The sequence below is a fragment of the Blennius ocellaris genome, assembly GCF_963422515.1.
Source record: "Blennius ocellaris genome assembly, chromosome: 7".
NCBI classification, from domain to species: Eukaryota; Metazoa; Chordata; class Actinopteri; order Blenniiformes; family Blenniidae; genus Blennius; species Blennius ocellaris.
The window spans coordinates 7,485,086-7,510,720 of record NC_137656.1 but is presented as its reverse complement, the minus strand read 5'-3'; the positions used below and the strand labels follow the sequence as shown (position 1 = coordinate 7,510,720).

The 25,635-nt window shown below is 41.4% G+C and overlaps 1 protein-coding gene across 3 annotated transcripts in view; it reads left to right on the top strand.

The window, feature by feature from the left end:
* Positions 1-25,635, top strand: part of taok3a (TAO kinase 3a) — a 76,132-nt gene that overhangs the window by 38,125 nt on the left and 12,372 nt on the right. For all 3 annotated transcript variants that reach the window (XM_080500083.1, XM_080500082.1, XM_080500084.1), the window contains exons 3-14: positions 898-1,137; positions 4,120-4,191; positions 5,337-5,438; positions 5,567-5,612; positions 6,901-6,997; positions 7,890-8,003; positions 8,762-8,853; positions 9,003-9,096; positions 12,095-12,176; positions 16,972-17,139; positions 18,768-18,965; positions 21,153-21,278. In XM_080500083.1, the coding sequence (XP_080356209.1) occupies positions 1,006-1,137; positions 4,120-4,191; positions 5,337-5,438; positions 5,567-5,612; positions 6,901-6,997; positions 7,890-8,003; positions 8,762-8,853; positions 9,003-9,096; positions 12,095-12,176; positions 16,972-17,139; positions 18,768-18,965; positions 21,153-21,278 (1,323 nt within the window). In that variant the 5' untranslated portion in view covers positions 898-1,005. The remainder of the gene's footprint in view (positions 1-897; positions 1,138-4,119; positions 4,192-5,336; positions 5,439-5,566; positions 5,613-6,900; positions 6,998-7,889; positions 8,004-8,761; positions 8,854-9,002; positions 9,097-12,094; positions 12,177-16,971; positions 17,140-18,767; positions 18,966-21,152; positions 21,279-25,635) is intronic.

Here is a 25,635-nt window from a genome sequence, read left to right as displayed (position 1 = left end):
AAAAAAAATTGCCGGCAATCTGCATCCGGGTTCCATGGGACCAGCAGGCGCAGGACTTTGTCTTTAAGACTGATATTTTTGGAGTGGGTGTGATTGCTTACATCCCTTTGGGATCTGGGGGATTAGGATGATGATGATGATGCTTAGTGTCTTGGCCTGGGTGCATGTGTGTCTTGCTGCCTCTGCTTGTATGTCAGCTTCCCTCTGTGTTGGGCCAGCCTTCGGAGCCAGATTTGCTTGCTGCATCTGGCTGATGTGCACAGAGTTTTTTGTGGTAGACAAAGAGGGAGAGAGAGAGAGACTGGAATGAGATCTGTGTATGTGTTAGATGTGCAGTGAAGCTAACTAGAGCAGGGTGTCCGGGATGCGTACACGCTTGACGGCTTGGCTCCAGCCTTGTGATACAAAACATTCTGAATGAGTGCGTGTGTGCGCATGTGTGTGTGTGTGTGTGTGTGTGTGTGTGTGTGTGTGCGCACGCGCAACTGCATGCATGTGTTGAACTGATGCATCCATGACTCAACTTCAGCTGTCAAGCGTGTGTGTGATGGTGGGCACACGCACATGAGTGTGACTGTGACTTGACAAGCAGCAGGACGAGACAGCGAGTCATCATATGAGTGTCTTTTTATTTCGGTCTTTCCGCCTATCAGCTGTCAATGAGAAGCACAGTCGCACATTAAAACACACTCAGAAGTAGCCACACACTGAAGAAGGTTATCTCATATAAAGTCATTACCAACCGTGTGTGAAAATCGCCCCAGGTTTCAGTAATCCTAAGTGGAGTGTGTCTTAGTGTAATTTAATGCTGGAGCATGCATGCGCAGACCCAAACGTCACAATGATAAATATGTGATCATCTTCTCATCTGTTGTCTTGGATGTTTCGCCTCTCCAGGTCTAGCTGGCCAATGCCGGGCCCATCGTGGACCACAGGTGGTGGCAGCAGCAGCAGTAGTGTCTACGCGAGTGCGGTCCCCGAAGCCTAGCCCATGTCCAGCCAATAATGCCGTCGTCCACACGGAAAGGAGTGCCGAAGGACCCTGAGCTGGCCGACCTCTTCTTCAAAGATGACCCGGAGGATGTCTTCTGTGACCTGCACGAGATCGGCCATGGCAGCTTTGGAGCCGTCTATTTTGTGAGTGCCAGTTCATGCCCCTGTGTGTTTTCATCTCGACAGGATTTATAAAAATGTCCTTTCTCAAGTGTCGGTGTCAGAGCTTTTGCATCCCATATTGATGTTTTCCATATTGATATATAGGTGGGAAATGTATCATTCTGGCATTTTTTTGTTCAAGGCTCCAATAGACGTATGTCTATGATGTTAATGATGTAGTATGATGTTAACGATCTCACAAGATTGCACGATGAAACACAAGCTGAATCGCAGCCTACGACGACGGGAGTCGATGTGATTGGGTGATATCGTGTGATTGTGAAATAACACACCATAAACATTAACAGAGCTGTCACTGTTGTTGTGTTGCCCTTCGCACCTAACAAATCTATACCATGTGAAGGGATAAATCGAGCATAGAATGTATTAAAGCCTTGTTTTGTTTTTAATTCATTTGACTAAAAAAAAACAACAACTTAATTTGTGTAGAAAAAGTCTATCTTGATGATTTAAAAACTACCTATGTAAGTATTGATACAAATGAGAGCTGTAAGTATGTATTTGTACTGATAAACCTTAATGACACCTCTTATCACTAATTAGGACGTAGTAGTAGTTGAATGAATGCTCTGTTCAGAGTTTCATACTTCAGAAATCAAGGCAACTCCAGTTTCTGCTTGATCAGTTCTGATATTTTTCTTTTTATCTTCATACCACGTGTTGATGCAGCTTGAATTGATTCACTTATACATATTCCTTTTATTGATTCAATGATTCGTACATGCTGTAAATTAAGCCCGCTACATGATGGCCCTTTGAATGCAATTACGTGGAGGCAGATTCCCCCCTCAGCATTTTTCTCAGTGGCTTTTCTTTATTAATCTCATCATCACTAATTACTCATCAAGCCTTTGATACTAAAGCTGCATGGAGGGGGAGTGGGGAGGTTGGGGTAAAAGCATGCTGCAGCTCTTCAGTCCTCTTTGTATTGCTTCAGCTCTCCTCTTCTCTCCACTCTCCACTCCTCCAGATGCAGGACTGGGGGCTAGAAGCCTCCTACGTTCAGCTCCTCAGACAGCTGTTCTCTTGGTATAGAAGAACAGAAAGCTGTCAATAGAGGGGCAGGATTTTCTTTGCTGTCAGGGCTTTATGATCGCCTTCTATCTTCTATGTCATTTACACACACACACACACACACACACACACACACACACACACACACACACACACACACACACACGCACTTGCAGCCCCCGCTGCCTGTGTCCGTCTGGCGGACAGGCTCCAGCGTGTTTCTAAATCCTGCCCTGATGCCAGTGCCGTGCTCACTGACACACTTCTGCTGTCTGCAAGCACAGCTGGTCCACACTGCGAGGGCAGCTTCACTAAATGTAGTTCAGACCTTATTTGCAGACAGATATACATTTTACGGGCCCTCTTTTCTCTCATCTGCTCACAAAAAAAAGAGGATGCATATCTGTATACAGCAAATTAAACATGAAGACATGAAGTGTTTGAGCGATATTAAGTTTTTAGCAGTATATTTATTCGTGTTGTCTTTTTTATCCCTAGCCAGCATATTAGAGTAACTTCCCCCAAATGGAAGGGGCAGCCTGGATTTGGCCACTGAGATGCCCCCCCCCCCCAAAAAAAAAAAAATACCCCAGCTGCAACCCACTCACCGCTCCTCATCTATGCAAGGGGTACATGAGTTATCATTGGAATCGCAGCTTCCCTCATTTAGAATTTAGCAGCTGGACTGTCAAGAGGACTTAAAGTTTTGTAAGAAACTAAAAGACTCTTGGACTTTCCAGAAGCGTGTGCATTGCTTTGGCTCGGTTTTCTTGGAAAAAGAATGCCTGCAATATTAACACAGGTACAGCTTGGATACATGCTGAAAGGGTGGGGTAGTACAGCAGCTACCAGTGTAAATACATGCATGTGACTGAATATGAATGCAAATAGATTCATGCAACTACATATGAGCATTCCTGGTTATGCATGTAAGGACTGTGGGGAACTCCATTATAGCGGAAGGCTGTGGGGAAATCCCCTGCTGAGAATGCAGGCTCATCACCAAAGGCTTTTCATGCATTCATATAATACGTTGAATGAATTAGACGATGGTAATTAGTGATACAAGCCCTCCTCTCCATTCTTCAGCAATGGCAATTAGCCTGAATGTATTTCAATACATTATTATTGCATTATATTTTCCCCTCCTCTCTATAGGCATGACATCACAGAGGGAATGACTATTATGCCAAAAAAAATAAAAAATATCAACAGGTAATCGTGAAGATGAAATTAATCTGAAATAAAAAGTGACATGGGAATACGCGGTTGCCTGCTGTTGATGTAATTCCATTTCAATCGTGACATGAAAATTCCCATTCATTTGTAAGTGGGATGAGGCCGAGATAAGAGCTTCGGCTGAGCTGCAGTGTAGCTTTCCTCCAGGCCAAAAGCCTGCAGGGTTAACACCACCAGGTTTACCACGGCCATGTGGATGTTGACGAGCAAGTCTCGCACTCATTTTAGCCACAGATAAGCCGAGTCGCGCCTCCCCTGCGGGTGGCCCCTCATTTGTATTGAGTGTTTGTTTGGGTCCGATTGAGGGAATCTGTTAAAAACTGCATCACTTTGTGCATGCAGATTGATTCTTCCCATGTATTTGGGTGACTTGGGATCTCATTTTATTCAATGTAGAAATCACTGGCGTCAAAACTGCTTTTACACATGTACACTATTTTCACAATGCTGTGTAAAATGCAAATGACATACTTATTGCAGTGCACTCTTACTTCACAGTGAGGATATACTTTACTTCAGTTCTCTGCGATTCCGTTTGCAGGTTTCCCCTCCTTGTGCTTTTCCAGTGTGAACGTGCACGTTTGTCCTAAAAAAACAAACACAATGATGTTCTAACGATGTGGTCAGATTACGGTGTTTGTTCATAGAAATTCTGAAATCAAATCCAATCTTTTCTCTTTTCTCTTTCAGGCACGTAACTCCTACTCCAACGAGGTGGTGGCCATCAAAAAGATGTCCTATAATGGCAAGCAGACTACCGAAGTAAGGAAGACGAACACGCACATGTAGCAGCACATAGCCATAACATATGCTATGTGAACATGGCAGTAATAGTTAGTGTCTTTGACCCATATCGCCAAATGAAAAAAAACAAAAACCTGGCAGGGTCAAGCTGTGGATTCAACTCAGACCACAGTCAGATAACACTTTATTTCCAAAACATCTCTTTTTGAGAGTCACAGGCGAAACTGCAAATATGCTATTACATCTTTCTCCCTGCAAAGCCTGATGCAAGCTTGTGAATTTGGGAGCTGTCTCATGTGGCTGTTGGTTACTCTGAGGGGAGAAAAAGAATGTGTAAAGTGATGAGAACTCATTGGCAATGCTTGGTTTAACTACGTGTTTTCCACAAGAGAGCTGCTGAAAATAGTTAGGAACTTGTGTGTGTGTGTGTGTGTGTGTGTGTGTGTGTGTGTGTGTGTGTGTGTGTGTGTGTGTGTGTGTGTGTGTGTGTGTGTGTGTGTGTGTGTGTGTGTGTCAAGGCTATTGCATGACATTGTCAGACTGCAGCCTTCAGTTTGTTCATTATTTATGTTGGTGCAGCTCTGAAAAAAAATAAATAATCAATGTCCTGTGTCATTAGGATGCAATATCAGGAGATGCAGAAAAACTATAATACTGATGAGAGTTGTTGTTGAAAATGACTCGTTAGTTATATGATGTGGGCATATGATGTCATAATAAGTCTTATTTACCTGCATGAACTATTTATACATGTAGTATGCCTTTTGTATGCAAAATGAGAATTGTGCATGCCTACAAGGACCTGTAAATGTCTCCCTCACCTCACACGGATATGGGCTAGAATGGGTAACTTTGGGTTGCCCTGGGTGTTTGGCCCTCAATCTAGACTGACAGGCTCACACTGCGTTTTCCTGTGCAGCTTAATAGCTCTGCAGTCATGCTCAGTAATTTCAAACATAGCATTAGGAGAGCTCAATCCACTTGTAAAACTCCAGACGCTTACAGGTCCTAAGGTATGCAAGTATGCATACATTTCAATATGAATAGGAATTGATCCCCACATTCAAATGTGTATATTTCATACGTCAGATATTGGTTTTGCGCCTGTCATGTGTAACGTGTCTGGATTTGTTTTTTGTTTTTTTGTTTATTTGTTTTTTCAGAAGTGGCAGGACATCATTAAGGAGGTCAAGTTTTTGGGACAACTGCGACACCCAAACACGATTGAGTACAAAGGCTGCTACTTAAAAGACAACACTGCCTGGGTGAGTGGATCCTCCTCGTCTTCTTTCATTTGTTAATTAATATTGTTTTCTAGCTTTCTCTTTCAGTAGTTGTACTAGTTAGTCATTAAGATTTTGTTCACTTATTACTTTTTTTTTTTCTTTTTCAGCTTGTGATGGAGTACTGCTTGGGCTCTGCATCAGATTTACTAGAGGGTATGCATGTTCATCCGTGTTTATTTTCTCCATTTTCAAGGATTGTTTGCCAGTTAAAATAATTCCATGCTGTGGATTTGAACATTTCATTCAGCCTACTGAACAGGCTTTTTCAGTGTCTCTTTAAAGCCCCACCTGCAGACCGAATCTGTGGATACGCAGCACTACGCACTCGTAGTGTAAAACCAGCTCAAAAATCATGTGGGCTGTTTGGGGTCCCGTAATTACAAATAACGGCACGCATCATGATTAAATATACATTTTGGTCTTCCACATCTAGCTGTTTACTAGCCAAATGAACTCATACTGCAAGTTCTGCAAACTACAAAAATACTCTTCATAGTAAGCTAAACCATGCTGAGCAAGAAAACTTAATGGGTATTCATTCCAAAATGTGAGAACATTTTTTAGAAAATCAAAGAAAATGTGAGAACAACCTGATGGACGATAGACAGTCCCTCTGTAATGACATGGTCTTGACATTCTGCCATAATGGGAGTTTATTTATTCATTTTTGTTTTAATGGGAAAAAAAAAAAAAAGGCTTTGGCTTAGTTATTGCATATAAATGAAGGTTTTATCTGAATAGTGTCTGAATAGATGTGGACAGACATTTATCATGTCTTCTGTTCATCTTCTAGTATTTAAGGGACTGTTTAAGGTAGACTTTTATTGAGATAGTGTAGAACAGCTGTCCAGCGAGGAATTGAAAATGATGTTTTTAGGTTCAAACGGAGTAACGTATGCCTCTGGGCAGCCTTTTGTGTTCACCACAGTCAAGCCACCACAAGCGTGTTTCTCTTCTCGTTCTCTAGTTGTTTCGTTGACGATAACCAGTCAGACATTTTAGCAGCTGACTCTGAGCATTATTTCAGATGATTGCATGACCTTCATGAAAATTTGACGACTACACATGAGGAACTGCCCACATTCTCCATTTAAATACCCCAAACCTCATGTGTCCAGGATATTTCCTGTGGTATTTTTGGTTTGTACAGACCTGCTGTATTTTTAGATTCTGTTTTTAAATTGGGGTCCATGGAACGCAATAAAAGCACCGCTTTGACTCACTAATAATTGTATTGTAACTGTTCACCTGTCGCCCGTATGGAGAAAGCCACAGAAGAAGTTTACTATCGCTTCATTGTGTGAGCAAATTAGTGCAAAGTTTTCATTACAAAAGCTGTCAGATCCTTGGTCCTGCCTGTCGGTGGACATACAGAATCTTAGTGACGGTTTTCAAGTGACCACATCTGTTTTAAGAATTTTTACCTTTTCATCCCCGACAGTTCACAAGAAACCACTCCAAGAGGTGGAAATTGCTGCCATTACCCATGGTGCCTTGCTAGGACTGGCTTACTTACATTCCCATAATATGATTCACAGGTGAGTGCCGGTACTGTAAACATTCCAAAAATGATAAGATTACCAGAGAGAGATTACCATTATGTCCTTCCTTGTTGCATCTTTAAGTTAAGTTGTAAAACATTGGACCCTATTTTAATGACTGAAAACACCTGTTCTGAAGCTCTCAGCTCCACTTTACCCAGGCGTGTCCGAGCCTTCGTTGGCAGTTTTATAACGGCAGATAATCTGAGCTCAAAGTACGGAACATTGTTCGAAACTGTTTCAGTTGATTGAGAGCCTTTCAGTATCAGAACAGTTTTTGCTCTTGCAACAGGAAGATCATATCGATCTAAACACCTTCCAACAAAAAAAGTTGTGGAATCAAATGAACCCGAGCAGTGCTTTTTTGACATTGGCATAAACGGATTATTTAACGAAAAAAATACAAAAATAAGTAAAAGAACGACATGAATGATATTAACATTCGAAGAATAATTCATTTCATCTCAGCATTTACTTTGCTATATTGACCTAGTTACAGACGTGTATAGATCCTGTCTGACCCGGCAGATATTTATTTCTCTTTCTAGCACAATAAGTATGCTGTATGTTTGTTGAGAACCTCTTCCGTTCGCATTAGTTTAACCTGGTAATACCACAGTAATTTTCCACCGCATCGCAATAATAAAGCACCACAATTGTGTGGGTGGCACTAAGGTCTGGAACTAGTAAATATGTTTGCACTGTGCTTGGCTCCTCTTGGACCACAATACCATCATTTATGACGGAAAGGTGTGAGTGATACTGTGCTGTTATCACAGATTTGCACAGGCCTTAAAATGAGATTAGATTAAATAAAATGATAGTTGTGCATAATGTGTAACAGATGTCTGTAAAGGGTTTTTATTCATGTACTGTCTCCCAATTCCAGAGATGTGAAAGCTGGTAACATCCTGCTGACTGAACTCGGTCAAGTCAAACTGGCCGACTTTGGCTCTGCCTCCATTGCCTCACCTGCCAACTCTTTCGTGGGGACACCTTACTGGTCAGTATATATAAGACAACACGCAACCGTAGGGAAATATACACACCTTTTCAAATAATTGATGAGATTTTTATAGGAGAATTAATCTGCAGAGAAACTAAAATGCACTTTACAGCCGGCTATGGTCCAGTTACATCTATTTGATTTAGTGGGTTGGAAAAGAATATTTTTTTATGTGATACTCTTAAAAAAAAAAAAAACTTTCCTGGGTAAAGTTCATTTTGAATGTGCCACATGATAGTTTTCTATGTAATCAAGAAATCTTAAGAGCTCGTAACTTCATTTCAAGTATTAGCTTTCCACTGCCTCTACTCTTTTAATGATGGTGAACCTCTTAAAATCGGAACGACAAACTGATAGCGCTTTATGAGCTTGATGAGTTCTCTTTGTTACATATTCATGGTGTCTGAAGGATTTTGCCTTAAAGCAGTCCGACTATTACCGATTGAAGCTGCTGGGAAGCCCTCCGCCATCCGTCACACAGAAATCGACAATATTCACTCTTGACACTCTTGGCAGCATTGCCGGTCACTGAAATCATCACGTAAACAGCTGGACTTGCAGTCGCTCACACGAAATACATATCGCATTCATAAAAGCACAAGAATATATTCCCCCCAAAAATCTGAGCTGCTATCACAAGCACACTGGAGTCTGTACGCTCTGAGAAGCTTTAGCTGATTACAACATTTCAATGGGTTTTATTTCCTACATCCCTAATAAAGTCTGTATGTTCATTTGTATGCGTGCGTCCTCAGGATGGCCCCAGAAGTGATCCTCGCCATGGACGAGGGTCAGTACGAGGGGAAGGTGGACATCTGGTCTCTGGGGATCACCTGTATTGAGCTTGGTGAGGGCACATCTTCCCCCGCTGGGCAAACGCGTGTATAGATACACATAATTGCAAATACAGTCACTTTATGCTGATTTGAAGTGGAAAAGCTTTTGAAAATGATTATTAATCATCATCTTCCTCTTCCTCTCTTTTTCTTCTTTTAGCCGAGCGTAAACCACCCTTGTTTAACATGAATGCCATGAGTGCCTTATATCACATTGCCCAGAACGATTCTCCCACACTGCAGTCCAACGAGTGGTGAGTGCAATTTGATTTAATTTGATTGAATTCACATCTACTAATTGATTTGTAGGTACATCAATCAGGATAAAGCCAGTGTCGCTCCGAATACAATACCTCCGGTCAGCTGTGTGTAATGAAGTACAATCCTGTCTGGAAAGTCGTCCCGGTGTTAATCTGCTTGACCTGTGATCCGTGCGACAGGCCTTGTGCAAGGTCATGTCTTAAGTCTCTTATGTAATCACATGGCAAGATGTCGACCTTTCTAACATAGCAGGACCAATGTGGAACAACCCACACCTTTTCTGCTGAGGCGTGAGGACTCTTTAGATAAAAAACATATCAACATCAAAACAAAAGCACTTTGTGTTTATTCTAATAATATCACATGTTAAAAAAAAAACCCACACATTTTGTAACTGCCATAATGATGGCTACATTCCTCCATACGCAGAAGAGGTATTCTCAATGTAAGTACAGAGAAAGCAGCCTTTATTATTTGTTAATTTAAGAAGCTTTCAAGCGTTGTAGCTCAAGACTGTGAGGATAATAAATTCTCCAGAGACTGTTCTTCCACACATCAAAAAAACATGAGGCATCATAATTCAGGTCTGTAAGACTTTAACAGCTTTTTAACATCTTTTTATAACAGCATCCTGTCCCACATTTCCAGAAGAAAACAAACTTGTACTTTGTGTCAAAATGCAATTGACTCTAGGAGTAATGCACAAAAATATCAAAATAGCTGTACTGTCTTTTACTTGTGATGAAAATATGTTTTGGCCTGTTATCAATGCATTATATAGCAGCTATTTCTATATTTGTTGAATTTATTTAAAAGTTGGGAGTAAAATAAAGTTCACTTTGCCAAGTCTTAGTCAGTTTCTTCTATCAGTCAATGTCCGATGCGTCGAAATTAATATCCCCTCTATATCTATTATTAACCTGTCACTCTTTGTATCAAATCTTAAAAATAGCCATGTTTCATTATTTAAAAAAAATGATTTAAGGATTCTATTGTGTTTGCACTGAATGTAGGAATAATATTTTGTTGTTGCTGTTACTAAGGGGTTGCACATGTAAAAATGTTGGCAACTGGGATATGGTTTGTGATCATGCGTGGAGGCCAATCGCCTGAAAATCAAGTAGGATGATGCAAACATAACACCCATCATCGATCAGGCATGTGGCCCAGATCATGCAAAATACTGAAAGACTGACTTGATGCTCACAGATGAAGGTATCATGTGCAATGTCATTTATTACTCCTGAAAACGTTTTGCAGATTTGACTTTTAAGATATATTTCAATGTTCACATCAAATTTGAACTTTTTTGGGGGGCCCAAATTCAGATCTATTTTCTGTAAAAATTTGATGTATTGGATTACTACCAGCTCTATCGTATCACATCAGGAGATGCTTCTCATGTAAATCGGACCAAAAGCACACTAAACCCTCACGTAAACACTCTCGTGTGCACAAAATGTCACTCATGGTGTTATACGAACTTGATCACCCACAAAATGCACGCAAACTAGAAGTGCAATCTATTTGAGCGTGCGAATGGAGCATGCTTTCTGCAGGATCTTAGTTGTTATATCCGTCTATTGTGATGGAGGATTTCTTTTTTTTATTTGCTGCTTCTTATCATGAAATGTTATACATAAATCAAGTTGAACACATTTTCAATCCAAAAATGCCAAAAGATTATATACAATGTGGACTTGTAGTGAGCTTACAGATATTTCAGTGTGTCTCTTTTACTTCGGCGTGTGAGGCCGGATCGTCATGGCGGAAACTCATCAAATATTAATGTTACATTTAATGTTCTCCCAGCAATTTACCTTTACATACCACTGCCATGCAATTACTGCTGCGGTATGAAAGCGACGAAAATGGCATTGTGGGCATGCATCCTCATGCAGAATTTAATCCATCAAGATACATTGAAATGATCTGTTTCTACAGCTCAGATTTATTATGTACTTTATGTGCTTATTTAAAGAACATAAAGCATGTTTCTGACATTACAGTATTTCAAATAAAAGCTGGGAGTTCCTCTGTTGAAAGAATAAACTTGAAGAATGCAGATCAAAAGGCTTTAATTCAAACTGTGGAAATATTGAGTCGTGATCCAGAAGTAAAAATTCTGTTAATATTTTTCTTTGTTTTCTTACATTTACATATCTTACACCACTTTGCGATTCAAATTTGTATGTCTGTACCAGACGTGAAGGCGCAAGTCCAAATGGCAATTTCCTTAACGTCAATCGTCGTCAATATTTCCTGAATCATTTCAGCCGATTTGTGAGCGCTTCAAATTATTGATCTTGCATATTGCACCTTTATAGAAGCACATATGGGGTCTCTTGCTGTAAAATTTGTTCTCGTGTTGAGGTGAGCGATTGTGTGGGACAGCACAGAGTTGTGGTATTTTTGGAGGAGCTCCAGCTCCCCGAGGCGTTTGCAACAGCCCGCCAGATGAGACAAGTACAGACGTCGGCTCGGTAGTTCAGCTCACAGACACAAGGCCGCACCGCGTACACAAGCTGGTGGAGCGTACAAGTGCACCCAAGGACCCGAGGAGGAGGTGGTTGAGAGGCTGATGTGAAGGTTTGAGGTAGATCGGTGCTGTTGCACTTAGTGGCCCCACATTAACCCTGAATGTGTGTGTTCACTTCATTAAAAGGCTACAGCTAATAGCATCCCGGGCTACTTTAACATAACAACCCCAGCACATGGTGCTCGAGTTATCGCAAGTATATTTTTAGATCTGACTTCCACAGCTCCAGTGGCCCATTTTCTTATTGCTCCACATATTTACATAATCCATTTATGGTTCATATTTGGGGCGCACTAAGAGGTCACACAGGATTGTTGTGGGTCAAGTCATTGAGAACATTAATTCAGTAAGTACAGTCAGTGTGGCTGAAGGATCTTTATATAGTCAGTGCCACTTCTACCATACAGTCAGTCCCCGCCTGGTTTGACTGAGAAGATGTTGTCTTTTCTCAGGTCTGACCCCTTCCGGAGCTTTGTTGACTACTGCCTACTGAAAATTCCTCAGGACAGACCCTCATCGGGGGAGCTGCTACGAGTGAGTGGGTTTCCTCTGTAATCTTCCTCGCTGTGACCTCACATCCGGCCTCAGTCAGTCCCTGAGCCACGAGGATGAGTCACTCCCACCCACCCACTGCTCCTCAACACGCAAGCATACACAGTGCCTTCTTCAAGCGCGGGAATCAAGCACCCCGCTGAGAATTGCTTATTCTCCCTCTGCTTCTTTTCTTCGTTGGAGCTCCGTCTCCTGTGCCGTGCCGCCGCCTTTCAGCGCTCCACAGATCTCGTGTGTGTGCTCGCTTTCGATCTTGATAACAATCCTCCTGATGCAGGTTTTATAGTGCAACTCATTTTGTATTTGATATGCCAGTTTTTGTTTAAGTTACATTTCTTAACTGGGCTCATTCCAAAGCTTCTACAAAATTTCTGTGAAAGGGGAACATGGGCCCTGGAGTTTGTTCTATTAAAAAAAAACAACAACCTGTATTCACCCATCAACTGTGATTATATCCAAATTCATGCCACAACATTTTGTGTCGATTATAGCATTATATGGCTATCGCTAAATATCTACATAAATAATTATTTCCAAGGTTATTAAAGGTCCTGTCAAGACAAAAAAAAATACTGCTAACGTGTCTAATGGCCATCCGTCTTCTATCCTGCTTTATTAGTTAATTAATTAGTTAATGGGGATAACTGGGAAAGGTCACAAAAAACAACCTTGGGAATTCCACATACACACACACACACACACACACATACACACACACACTAACCATAGGATGGCAGGTCAGAACTCTTTCCCTGAAGCAAACGAGCTGCCCACTACACCAACGTGCAGCCTCACGGTGAACCCACGTGGTGTCAACCCATACATGTCCATTGAGTTTCCCTGTAATTGAGGACTTGATCTTTTTGTTTGTGTGGCCAACAGGTAATCCTGTTGACCCACTAAGAGTTTTATGTTCTTGGTGGTCACGCTCAGCAGCGCTGGTGCTGGGGCGAGAGTTTTCACACCTGCCACGCTCAAGGGTGAGAGGGAAGGTGTGAGGTCATATAGGGGTTAAAGACGAAGCGCTGTACCATCGTCTGGACAGGACAGAGCTTTTTGACGGCTTTTGACTAGAATTCACTCTTTCCCAACACCCCTGACCTAAATCCTAGCTGAAAAAAACATTTAAGAGGGTTAAGTACCAAACAGATCTGTGTCGAAGGGCCCGTTTCACAGTAACTGTGTAGTGGGCAGATGGGGGGTGGGGGTGGGGGGGGTGCTGCTTTATGATTAATACCCCACTTTCTCCACTGAGACACACACATACACAAATTCACTCCTCCTTTGAATGCACACACAGAGACACACAGGCCTCCAAGCTCTTTAAAGGGAAAACCAGGTCACTAATCTGTGAGCCGCGAGCTATCAGTGTGCAGGCTTCAGGTTAAATGCATCTCCCAGTGTTCCTCATTCACAGCCATATTAGTGATATGAATAATAAAGTAATAACCGCTCAGTGACCCCCCTCCCCTAAGTATTCATTGTTTAATGCTCGTGAACGGATAAAAGTATCTGTGGTTTGTTTAGATTTGGCGCCATATTATTTTAATCCAATGAATTAGTAAGCTAATTACACAACAAGAGGATGTATTCAATCACACCTTTGTCTTACCATCCTTTGAAAACTGAAGGATGATTAAAATCCCCACAGTAGAAACTGATTGATTAGCAAATTTCTTGTTTTAGAACGTTAAGTCAGTTAATGTTCTACAATAACGGATTATATGACCGCAGTGATTCATTCAGTAATCTTGGGTCCATTTGCAACTGGGAGTAAAATGATCATAGCTAACCACGCTGCAAATTTAATAACTCCCACAGCTGACTTTTAGCTTACAGGTACAATATTTTTTTGATTTTAGTTTCTTGTAAATTTAAGAGTCGGAACAAAATCATGCCTTCATCTTAAAGGCAATTTTATGCGCTGCTTTTATACTTGACCTCTTTGTCCAGTTCACCCTGGTCTGTTTAGTCTGCAGGAAGAGCTGCAAACAGAAGATGCATTTTGGGTGCTCCGGTCACAAGTGGCGAATCTCAAAGACCAGTGTGAACAGGCACCAAAGTGCTTTCACTCAAACCACTTCTTTGGGTGGGGATGGACGCATCTGACCACATGGGCTTTGTAGTGTAAACAGCATGCGTTGTGAATGTGCTCCGGGACAGTGGTGTTGTAGGAAAGTACATCAGACAAAAAAAAAAAAAAAAGGCTGTTCAAGAGCACTCCAAATTAGTTTGCTGTAGTTTATCGTTTTACTTCTAGATTGTCCAATTTTCTTTTCACTACCAAACATCGGACTGCTGCGTTGTCACCCCTCCTCACACGGGCTGCTTCTGTAGTGAGCTGTGTCTGTCCACACCCTTCTAGGGGAGAGGATGTGGCTTTTGCTTGCACTTCCATGCGCATATTACTGTTGGAAAACTATTATAAAGTACATCTTTGCATAATGTAGGCCCTTTAACCTGCCAAGTAGTTCATTTCAGCAACCTGTTGGTAATCACCAAATTTAAGATGCATAAATCCTTCAAAAATCCCGAGTGGGGTTGTAACCGTCCATTTGTTGAGGAAGTACACATGAAAATCTAAAAACTTGGGGCTTGCGTGTCTTGCTCAAGGACACTTTGACAGAGCGAGATGGCGGATTGAACTACCAGCCTCTGGATCGCAGGACAACCTGCTTCACCAGCTGAGCCACAAACGCTGTCACTTTTTTCTCAATGCTAACCTTATAATGAGAACAAATCCTGGATATAATTTCCTCGCTGGTCTGTGGGACGAGGGCGGCTTCACATTCTGGTGTGGATCTGTCAGAAAACGGGACAAATCACTCTCATCTCTATTTTCAGAGTGTGATGTCACTCCCCTGTGTCCTCACTAACCCATTACACCAGCATCTGTCACATGGAAAGGAAGGTGTGTGGAGTGAGAGAGAGAGAGGGAGCAGGCTAAAAATAGAACTAAAAAAAATCTTCTTTAATGAAATACCCTCTAAATACATAAATATGTGCATGTCTATTTAAGTCCAGTACCCGTGGGTTGCATACTCTTCAGCCATTTAACCACTCAATATTTTATGAATGAGTGTGACTAAGAGGAGGTGTGAATGTGTGTGTGTGGTGTAGTGGGTGGAAGTGCTGTGAATTCAGTTGTTTTGCAGCTTGTGCTCTTTTCAAAATGTCAGTACAGTAACGTGCCGCAAAATATTTACAGATCCAAAATAACTATTAACACGTTCACCACCACCCCCCAACTTCACTATTATCTACCCACACTCTTTGACCTGCTGCTTATGTAATACACAATGGATAATTACATGTAAGCATAATGCTCTAAACACCACTAAATTATGCTTACATTAAATAGAAGAGCCACAACTCTTCATATACAGGATGGTGGCTTTGAATAAATGAGCCTCATGGATTAGTAAAGTGGCAGAAAGTGTTTAGTCGTCATGTATTCATGAAATGTAAAGTTAAGAAATTGGGTCTCCACTGATGCTGTTCATGACTTATTAGGCATTTCTGTTTATGTTTTCTTTTCCATTCAAGTCTATGTTTATTGACCTTCAGGTAAAAAAAAAAAAACAACGCTCAAATCATTGATCAACATCAAAACTGTCTGTTTATGTCTCCTCCTGAGATTTAATTACAGTTGTCATTAACTTAGAGGTGTGACACGATTCCTAAAATGGAAAGGATTAGGAGCATTTATGAAAATTAATTATTGGGACAGTTTCCGATCCCATGTGATGAGTTTGAGATGAACAGTGCCGGGACAAACGGGCCCTGCTGAGTGACCCACATGCGCCCTCTAGTGACATACACGGTGTAAGTGCTCAGGTTAAGACAGAAGGGAAACTGGAAAGATGATTGAACAGGCCACCTCATGGCTTTAAACATCATTGATTTTTAGTCAATAGGTGAAATGGACTGAAATCATACTGTATCAGCCGTACTTTATCACTCTACCTATGTAGAGATTTCAGGTATCTGTATTTTGTTTATTTTTCAGTTGACTTCTCACCTTTACTCCCTGCATTCTTCAAATTGGCTCTTTATAGTGTAAAAGTTCAAAGTACTGGCAGTTACGTGCTGAAGCTGCACAAGATAATGAATTCTAGTAGAGATCAAGTTATATCAGTAATGCTTAAATTCCAAGACATTCATCTGAAACAAAAGTTCAAAATGGAAACAAGAGTTTCTGACTCAAAGCTATGTTATGTCGAGTTACATCATCATCTTGCCATTGATGGTGATGGCATGGAGTTAAAATGGTTTATTTATTGACATATTTTTTACCCAAGTGTTTGTACTCATAATCCGTTTTTATTTTCCCAAATTCATTTCAGGGCAAATACAGAGTGAGAGAGAGACATTTACACACACGCACACATATTCACACCTATGGGCATTTTTGGAGTCACCAATCAGTATCAAACTTACAATATATCCACAGTAGCAGGAGAAAACCCATGCACACAGAGCACGAACAGGCAAACTCCACACAGAAAGATCCTCAAGCCCAGAATCAAACTGGAGGTGTTCAGGTTGTGAAGCGAGAGTGTGAACCACTGTACATAAGTACTTCTATCCACCATTACTTTTGGGGTAGGTGCATTAATGTCACCAATGTTGATATTTAGCTGAAGAGTTTAAAAGGATAAATCAAAGATGGAACAGTAACAGATTTGGTTAGATTAGATTTTAGGGTAATGTACTTCCTGTTTCTTTCCAAAATGCCTCTAATTAACTCACTATCTTACTCCTTGTCCCTTCCCAGCATGATTTTGTGCGTCGGGAACGTTCGCCGCGTATCCTCATCGACCTCATCCAGAGGACCAAGGATGCAGTGCGTGAGCTGGACAATCTGCAGTACCGCAAGATGAAGAAGATCCTTTACCAGGAGAAACACAACGGGCCCATGGGGGAGAGCCAGGAGGAGGAGGAGGTGAGAGGAAGAGGGGAAAGGTGAAAAGTATTACGAATGCCCCAACTGTGGCAAACATTGTACAGGGTTTGTAAGTTTAGTGTAAGGAGGAACAAATATAACAAGCATTAAAAATGCTGAACCACCTATTTAATAGTTTGACTTCTGCCTGGGTAAAACCACTCCCAACTGAGTAAAACAAAGATCATGACTCGAATGTTTACAGGTAAAGTCAGCAGTTGAAGTTGATAAGATTAACTCCTGGAGCAGTGTTCATATCACAAGAATATTGTCTTGACAAGTCAAGTTCAAACATCCACATGAAATGGCTCAGTTCTCCCTCTGTGTTTTAATTACACATTAGCTGGATTATTATTGTTATTAATATTTCTCTGTAATAAAATTAAAAGCAAAATAGTAAATGTCACAACCAAAATCTGCAATGTATTTAAACGGGTTCCTGTCTTTTCCCTAGCAAGTACATTTTTGAAATGTAAATATTGTATACTATGTGTATATATATTTTTTTACTTTTTCTTTTTTTGTATTGCATCTTAAGAAATCAACGAGGGAATTATAGTCCTCCAAAAGGCAACCTCAAATGACTTGGTTGAAAGGATTTCAGAAAAAAATCATAGTGTGTCTGTGAATATGTTTGATTTTGATGAAAGAAAGAGAGCCAAAATCCAAAGTACAGTTAAGTATAAATACATAACCAGCTCACAAACAAAAATGTAGGTGGGACACTTTAACTCTGATGCGCAGCTTATTTTTCCCTATTGTTCTATCTTTTCAATGTCATTCCATAATTTTATCGGTTGTCTTTTCAGTTCAAGCCTAAAACAACCCACAAATATCAAACCTTTTTCCAAAGTCAGTTTCCACTGTAGGTTGAATAATAAAAGAAAAAAAAAAAGTAACATATGAGTGCTCACGGGAGTCGACAGCAGTCTTCCTCCTGCTGCCACAGTAGCCTGACACCAAGATGAAGTGTCCCTTCGCTGACCTGGCCTGAAGTAATGTAAAGAGGCGTAGACAGCCAGCAACCACGTGACGCAATCCCCAGCAGCCAGTCAGCCGACCATTCTGCAACGAGACGCTACCAAGGGCTTCACTGAGCTGCACCAGGCCCTCGCTTCCAGGTGTCACGGAGGAGGATTTATTTTAAAATGCTGCTGTACGGGCCTGCAGTATGGAGCTCTGTGGCGTTTCATTCGTTTATAAATCATATGAACACACACTTGAAATGTGATAGCTTAATCAGTCTGAACATCAACAGAAGCAAGTTCATCCATCGTGTAGACACACTTCATCTCGTGCAAAACCAAAACCGGCCCACCAGAGGCTCCAAACCGGCCCGCTAAACCACCGGGCAAATAAAAAAATAAAAAAATAAATAATCCATTCATTCTGCATTTTGAACCAGAAGGTTTCTTTAAAATTGGCTCCATGTTGCGATTGTAGCAATTTTTCTTCACGAATCATTTGGTTTGTTGAAAATATAGACATTTTCATCACGTATGCCCACTGCACCACGTCAAAGAAAAACTCTGAAGTTCAAATGTAAAGGTTATTATGGCACTGTTTTACCAGTCCTAATCACACAAACGTACATATTGAGTAACTTGCTCGTGTGCTCGTCTTTGCAGGACAGCGAAGCGGCCAGCTGTAAGATGAACAGCCTGGGCAGCAACCACTCCATCCCCAGCACCTCTGTGAGCACAGGGAGCCAGAGCAGCAGTGTGAACAGCATGCAGGAGGTGCTGGATGACACCTGTTCCGACATGACCATGATGCACCCGCAGGACTACAGCAGCACATTGGACTCCTCCCCACACACCAAAAAGGTAAAGATCGAGGGATGGCGTTTTAAGGAGTGAGTGACAGATCAATAGTCATGTTCTGATGGGCCAGAGCAGGAAGCTGTGTGTGCTTTTGGTGAAGATCCTCAAAATATTTTGTCCTCTGAAGAAGCACTTCTTTGATTTGCACCAGTTGTCAAGACTCATTCCAGATCTGCAAAAGTAGGACACGGAAACAAAACATTCTAATTTCGTTCTAATTTTAATTTAATAACAATCAACACATATCAAAGGCGTGATATCATAATATAATTCTGATCTGATGATGGAAAAGCTGGTACAGGGGAAATAAAAGTTATGTAATTGTGAAAAACAAGCACCTGGTGGAACAGCTCATTGATAATCAAGTTAACTGACAACAGCTCTGTGGCATGATTAGAGTTGAAAAGAGCATCCCAGACAAGCTGAAGGCTTCAGCAGAAGTAAAAATGAGGGAGCGTTTATCACTCTAGGAAAGACTGTGCAAGTACATATTGAAAGAAGTCCAGGAAGATTAAAAAAATCTTGACCACAAGCAAAAGTGACGAGCAGTAGAGGTAATTTTAAAGGCGGGATGACAGTTTAGGCTTTTACATGCAAAAGAGGGTAACTGATAAACTGTATCTAAAACACGATGCAAACATTTCAGTGAAAAACATGGTGATGTTGAACAACTGCAAAATATTGATCATTGAAGTGAAAGAAGCACTGTAATCCACATCCATATAAAGTAAAAACAAACCAGTCACTCTCGTTGGAAAAATCCCATCTTTCCTGGAAATGAGGTTGTATATTTGTTATTTGAAATTTCACATTCAAATCACTCGTACGGTCAGGTTTGTCTTATCTCTCCAGTTAACCCTGGGCCTTTCGTTCTGACTCTGCTGACAGGATTTACATGCAGACTTATCAGAGCTATAACTTCTCGACTATTTCCAAAATATTGAAAAATCAAACATCAACACAAATATTGAAGACATAAGTTGGAGTTATGTGGGGAAAAAGGTGCAGAAGCTCTCACTCATTGTATATTTTCTGATAATTCTACTGCAATTCATTCAAATCATTCATCTAACAGAACTCTCATGGTAGTAAAAGCAGTGCACCTCACTGACGAAAGGGAAACAAGGCTCCGTGCAAACATCCTTCAGTTCCTCTCATGCTTTTGATGCTGAATCCCCTCCCCCCCTCTGAAACCATGGCAACCGTCCACACAGTCCTCACTGTTTGCAGTTTGCTTCAAGTTCATCGCCGACACCGTTCACACTTGGAGAACAAAAGGCTGTGTACACATGTCAACAAGCAGCGCACACATGCAGAACCCACAGGTCAACACGTTGTTTGACAATCTCGTCCAACGTCTCCCGCGACATAGAAAGCGTGCGATGAGCGGGCTGCCACCCCTCCGTCATCCTCTTTCTTCATCGGCGCTTTTGTCTTTTCGACAGCGCATGAATGCAGTTGTCACTTTCACCAACCGACGAACCGGCGTCTTGTTTCAAGTGTGACGGCTCAACAGAGAACAATTGACTGTGACACATATTGTTTTTTCTGATGCCGATGAAGTTCACTCCTCACACACACACACACACACACACACACACATGAATCAGCTCGCCGGTCCCCGACGCTCCCGAGCACGTTCAGACAGTTTTCACTGTGGCTCCGGGATGGGCGCGGCAACTGGCAACTTTACAGTTGACACAGTTCCAGCAAAATCTTTTGATCTTGAACAATTGAATTTGAGAGTTTTACTATTTTAAAAGTCACTGAATAAATGGGACAACACCTGAATACAGGTGAAGTTTGAGAATGATCAAAACACAAAGCTTTACATCTTTTTACTTGTCATTTATTGTCTTTACTGTTTTTATTAGTACTGAAAATCCAAAATTCAACCAAAATTTACTAATTTATGTGACCTGCTGGTGAAGTAGCTGTAAGATTTCAATAGAGAAGCCACGTGTAGAGCAACACTAATTGACCTCAAATGCATGTCTTTAGACTTTGGACTGCAAAAGCAAACTGAAGTACCAAAAAAAAAAAAAAAGCAGAAATCCAGCAGGTAATCATCTCACTTTGAGGCAAGATTGCTAACCTCTACGACACCGTGCAGCCATTGTTTCATAATCTTAAGTTAATAAGAAAGAAAAAGAGTCATTTATCAGTTTCTCCTCTCTATGTGTCACTCAGGATCATCAATACAACTGGGACGACGGGATCCACAGGGACCACCGACCGGCCTCCTCGGACAAGAGCAGCCAGGCCCACAACTACAAAAACCAAGGCCGCTTTGCCACAATAAAGTCCGCCTCACTGGTAAGTGTGAACCATAAATATTTCCCTGTCGGGATCATAAAAGTTTGCCTTAAAATTTTCTTTGATCTCGGAACTAAAACCAAAAAAAAGGCGACTCGATTGCCGGAGCCAGAGTCTCTGTGTGAGAGTGTTGTGTTTATGCCACAGCAGCATATGAAGGCACAGAAGGGGCATTTCTTTTGTTCCTCTCCACTGAAACCTGCCTGTGAATGTGGCGGCTGAACGGCTCAGGCTGAAGAAATGTGGAGCTTAACTCGGATCTCTTCCCCACCTTATTTGCTCTTCATTCAGTTGTTTTCCTTTGCTCGATTATCTGCCTCTTTCAGGATGCGCGTCTATGATCTACACTTAAGGCCCACTCTCTGCCACAGACGTCTCCCATGCTGTCCCCCTTTTATTCACCTTATTCCCTTTGTCTTCTCCTCTTGTACTCTGTTTCACCGCTCCCCTCCCTCCGTTATTTCCTCCTCTCCTGCGTTTGGTAATACGTCATTCTTAGATCTGTCTCAGTGTACTGAGTTGAAGGGGGTGTAATGCCGTCTTTTTTTTCTTTCCTTCGTTCTGTGTGTGCGCGCGTGCGTATGTATGTGTCTCACTCACTGTCTCTCCCTCCCCGTCTGTTGTCATGGAAACCGGCTCTAGTAACTAGAAAGTAGCTATGGTTCTGAGTGTGTGCACGTGGTTAAGTGTGTGCGTGCTTACCCAGCGGTGACCCACTGGTTTAATTGTGTCTTAAATCGAGACATCGGCGCACGTGATCAGAGAGGATGTGTGCGTGTGCATATGTGAGCCAGCGTACGTCCTCGTGCTGTCCTTGACCGGGACATGAACCACCGGTAGTCCAGGATTGTGTGTGTCTTTTTGTTGTCAATGTTATGCTTCATTTGCATTCACACCCTGTTCGAGGTTTCATAGTTTCTTGTTTACACATATTTTTGCTGTCGTATCAATCTGATGCTTGCTGTGACACCGATGATGTGCGGTCGTGCATTAACCCAGGTGGAAGCCTCATATTTCCAGCTTGTAGAGATAATCTGATGTGGACTCATCTGCCAAAAATCTAAATCTACCAAAACTCAAGAGTAAAACCTTGAAAGTTCACTGGAGTTCAGTGTCAAGGTCCCATGTAAAGTTTCTGTAATTTCCAGTTTTGAACACAGAAGGTTTTATTTTCTTCCGATTGAGTTATTGTAGAAGCCTCAAAAAGATCAATCCAATGCTCTTGGTTCTAAGTTAAACATTGTGATGTTAAACATTAGGCCTGTGGGCCAAAGCGAGGCCGCAAGAGGCTCAGGTCCGGGCCGGCTTTTCTTTGAACTAAATTGTGTTTGACACACCTAATCTAAATGATGTCAAACAGTAAGTTTCTAAATATCATTGGATTACAAACTGAAGATAAACCTCAGCGTTCAAACCCACACCCTTGATTTTATTCCTGGATATTTTTCACTGCAGAAACCCGAACTAAATGTTACACTGGAGTATTTTACTGTGTCAGATCGCATTGTTTTTTCCAAGCTGCTTAGGTTTCTGTCGGATAGCCTATTATTCCACTGAGTAAGCAAATGTTTTACAAAACAATGTCACTGATAGTAAATGTCCAACCTAATTTTAATGCTGATGGTGGAAAATTAGGGAAAATAAATTGGCTAACAAAACTAGATGAAGACATAAATACTGAGCCATTAATAGGTACAGTACTTCCACTCTGTGTGTGTCCCTGTTGCTATTCTTTATCTTAATTTCAAAATGTTGATATCCTCTACTTTTTTTAAAGTAAGCAAGCACAGTTTATTTTTGACTCGCAAATGTTTTGTCGCGTGTCAGCATTTACAGTAAACACAAAATCAACAATTCAAAGTAGATGAAAATAGCACAAATCAAGCGAAAAGAAGAAACACTTCCACGGTTAATAAGCCATGCAATAGGCGGCTGGTGTGTGGATCAACACATCCCAATCCTGAGTTCATAGTTCTTTCAGGAAAAAAAAAAAGGTTATCTTTAGGGCATGGGTGGATAATCTACCCAAAGTGGAGGAGTTCAGCTGTACAGAGGTGTTATTCAGGAGTAATTGCAGATTGTGAGATTGGCAGCAGTAATAATGTCTGGACAGCGAGCTGAGCCATGACAAAGCTCCTTGGTCACTGATCGGTTCACATTCCTACTTTTCCGGAGGGTTAGGACCTTTGGTTATTAAGAAAGGCCTAATGGCCTAATTGGATGTACACAACACACATCCATCTGAGATGGTCGATCAGTCTCAGAAAGATTGTTTAGCTCTCTTCAGGTTGAAGGCCCTGACGTGATTGGTGTTGTTTGAATTTGTGCAATATCTCACTTTAGACAATCCATTCATCCTATGTAACCTTCTGCGGGTCAAGTTAACTAACACTAAGTACATCTAAGTCTTAAAATCTTTACTGCTTACTGATGAAGTTTTTTTTTTTCCCACAGTTAAAAATCTATGTCCAGTCATAAGCAACCACAGGGTTTCTAAAGGAGGCCATACAGAGTTCCCAGATAGAACAACATGGAAGGGAAAACTCTTTAGATCTTGGTATGGTGACAGTTTGTAGCAAACAGTATCCCAGAGCCTAAATGTCAGAGGTTTCAATATAACGGGTTCTACTTTTTATTATCTAAACATGTTCTAATCACTTACTTCTTATCTGGAACCGCTCAATAAAATTGGACTGTTTTTAAAGCATCACAAAAATTGGGCGTCTACTCATTGTTTTATGGTCAGGGATTCAGGTCATTCGAGAAGCTCATCAACGGATTATAAGATCACATTTGATTCATCCCATGTGGGGGAATTCGGATATCACAGCAGTTCCACAAACCCAAACCTATGAGACAAAAAATCCTAATATTCAAATATTAAGTGTTATAATATTGACATATTCTGAATTATTGACACGAAAGTTATACGTTAATACAAATTTATGATGAAAACACACATTAGTACTCTTTGTGAAAAGATACTTATGACTTCTTAATTTTCCACTGTTGGTCTAAATCTTACGTTGGACTTGTCTCCTTAGTTACATTGCTCTTCAACATCTGCTTTTTAAGTTCACTTAGTAAGCTATTCAACAGAATCTTTAGCACCTTGAGGGTGCAAAACAATTTCAGAACTGTCCTTTATCAGATAATGCTACATTAATTTCAGTTTTTGTGACAGTGAAGATATACAAAAATATCCTGAAAATGAAAATGAGAGCATGTATAAGTCTCGGCCTGCACTTACTATAATAACTGGTGGCAACTTTACACAGTGATGGACAGTTGGAGGGGTCCATGGAAAAGCCATGAGATTACAGGAGGCAGAAAATCTTTTAACTGTGTCATATTAAGACTGAAAATGCATATAACCTAATTTTAGTGAAAATTCAAATGGTCAGTGTCACAAGAGCCCTCCGTTGCATTGAAGTGAACCTACTTGTGCACGCCCGTGAATTTACGTTTGCTGTTTTGATTCCTTATTTGTTGTTTTTTCTCTGACAGTTTTCTATTTCAGAACAATTCTGGTCTGTAATTTATACATTTTAAAGTGAAGCACTGCTTGTTAATGGAGGGTGTCTCTTTGGAGAAGAGGCAACATTGTGTGTGTGTGTGTGTGTGTGTGTGTGTGTGTGTGTGTGTGTGTGTGTGTGTGTGTGTGTGTGTGTGTGTGTGTGTGTGTGTGTGTGTGTGTGCGTGTGCGTGTCCTGCCCGCCGGCGCTGAAACGGATGACATCATCCTTCTCTGCCGTCCTCAGATCGGCCTCGGCTTGCGGAGGCTGGAATCAGCAGGTAGACAAAGGGAGGCGAGAAGGAGAGGAGAACAGGGGGTCCAGATGGTGAGGGGTGGGCGGGTGACAGATCGCATGGAGGAGAAAGAAAGAAAGAGGATGGAGAAGGAGAGCAGGAAAAAGTGAGGGAACGCTAACGAGGAGTGACAAAGAAAGGAAAAAGAGGAGAGAGAAAAAAAACCTACTGTTTGTAATTGGTCGCGTAAACAATCTAGATCCTGAGTGACGATTCGATGATGGTGACGAAGACGGGGAGTAAGAAAAAGACCCGGCGGAGGACAGAAATGACAGATATAGTGGTGATAAGAAGGACAGATAGAGACAAGGACAGAAAAACAAACACAGGTGAGACAAAAGAGCAGCGCTTCTCAAAACCCAGACCGACAAAGAAAGACAAAGTCTGAGCTTACAATCTGATCTGAAGGACAAAGATGAGCCACAGAAGAGGTCAAACTGAAGAGATGGGACAGAGGAAAGAGGCTGCATGCCGAAAACAAAAAAAGATTGCAGAGTGTGGAAATATCCCAGGAAAAAGGATGCGGAGGGAAGGGAAGCTGAGGAAG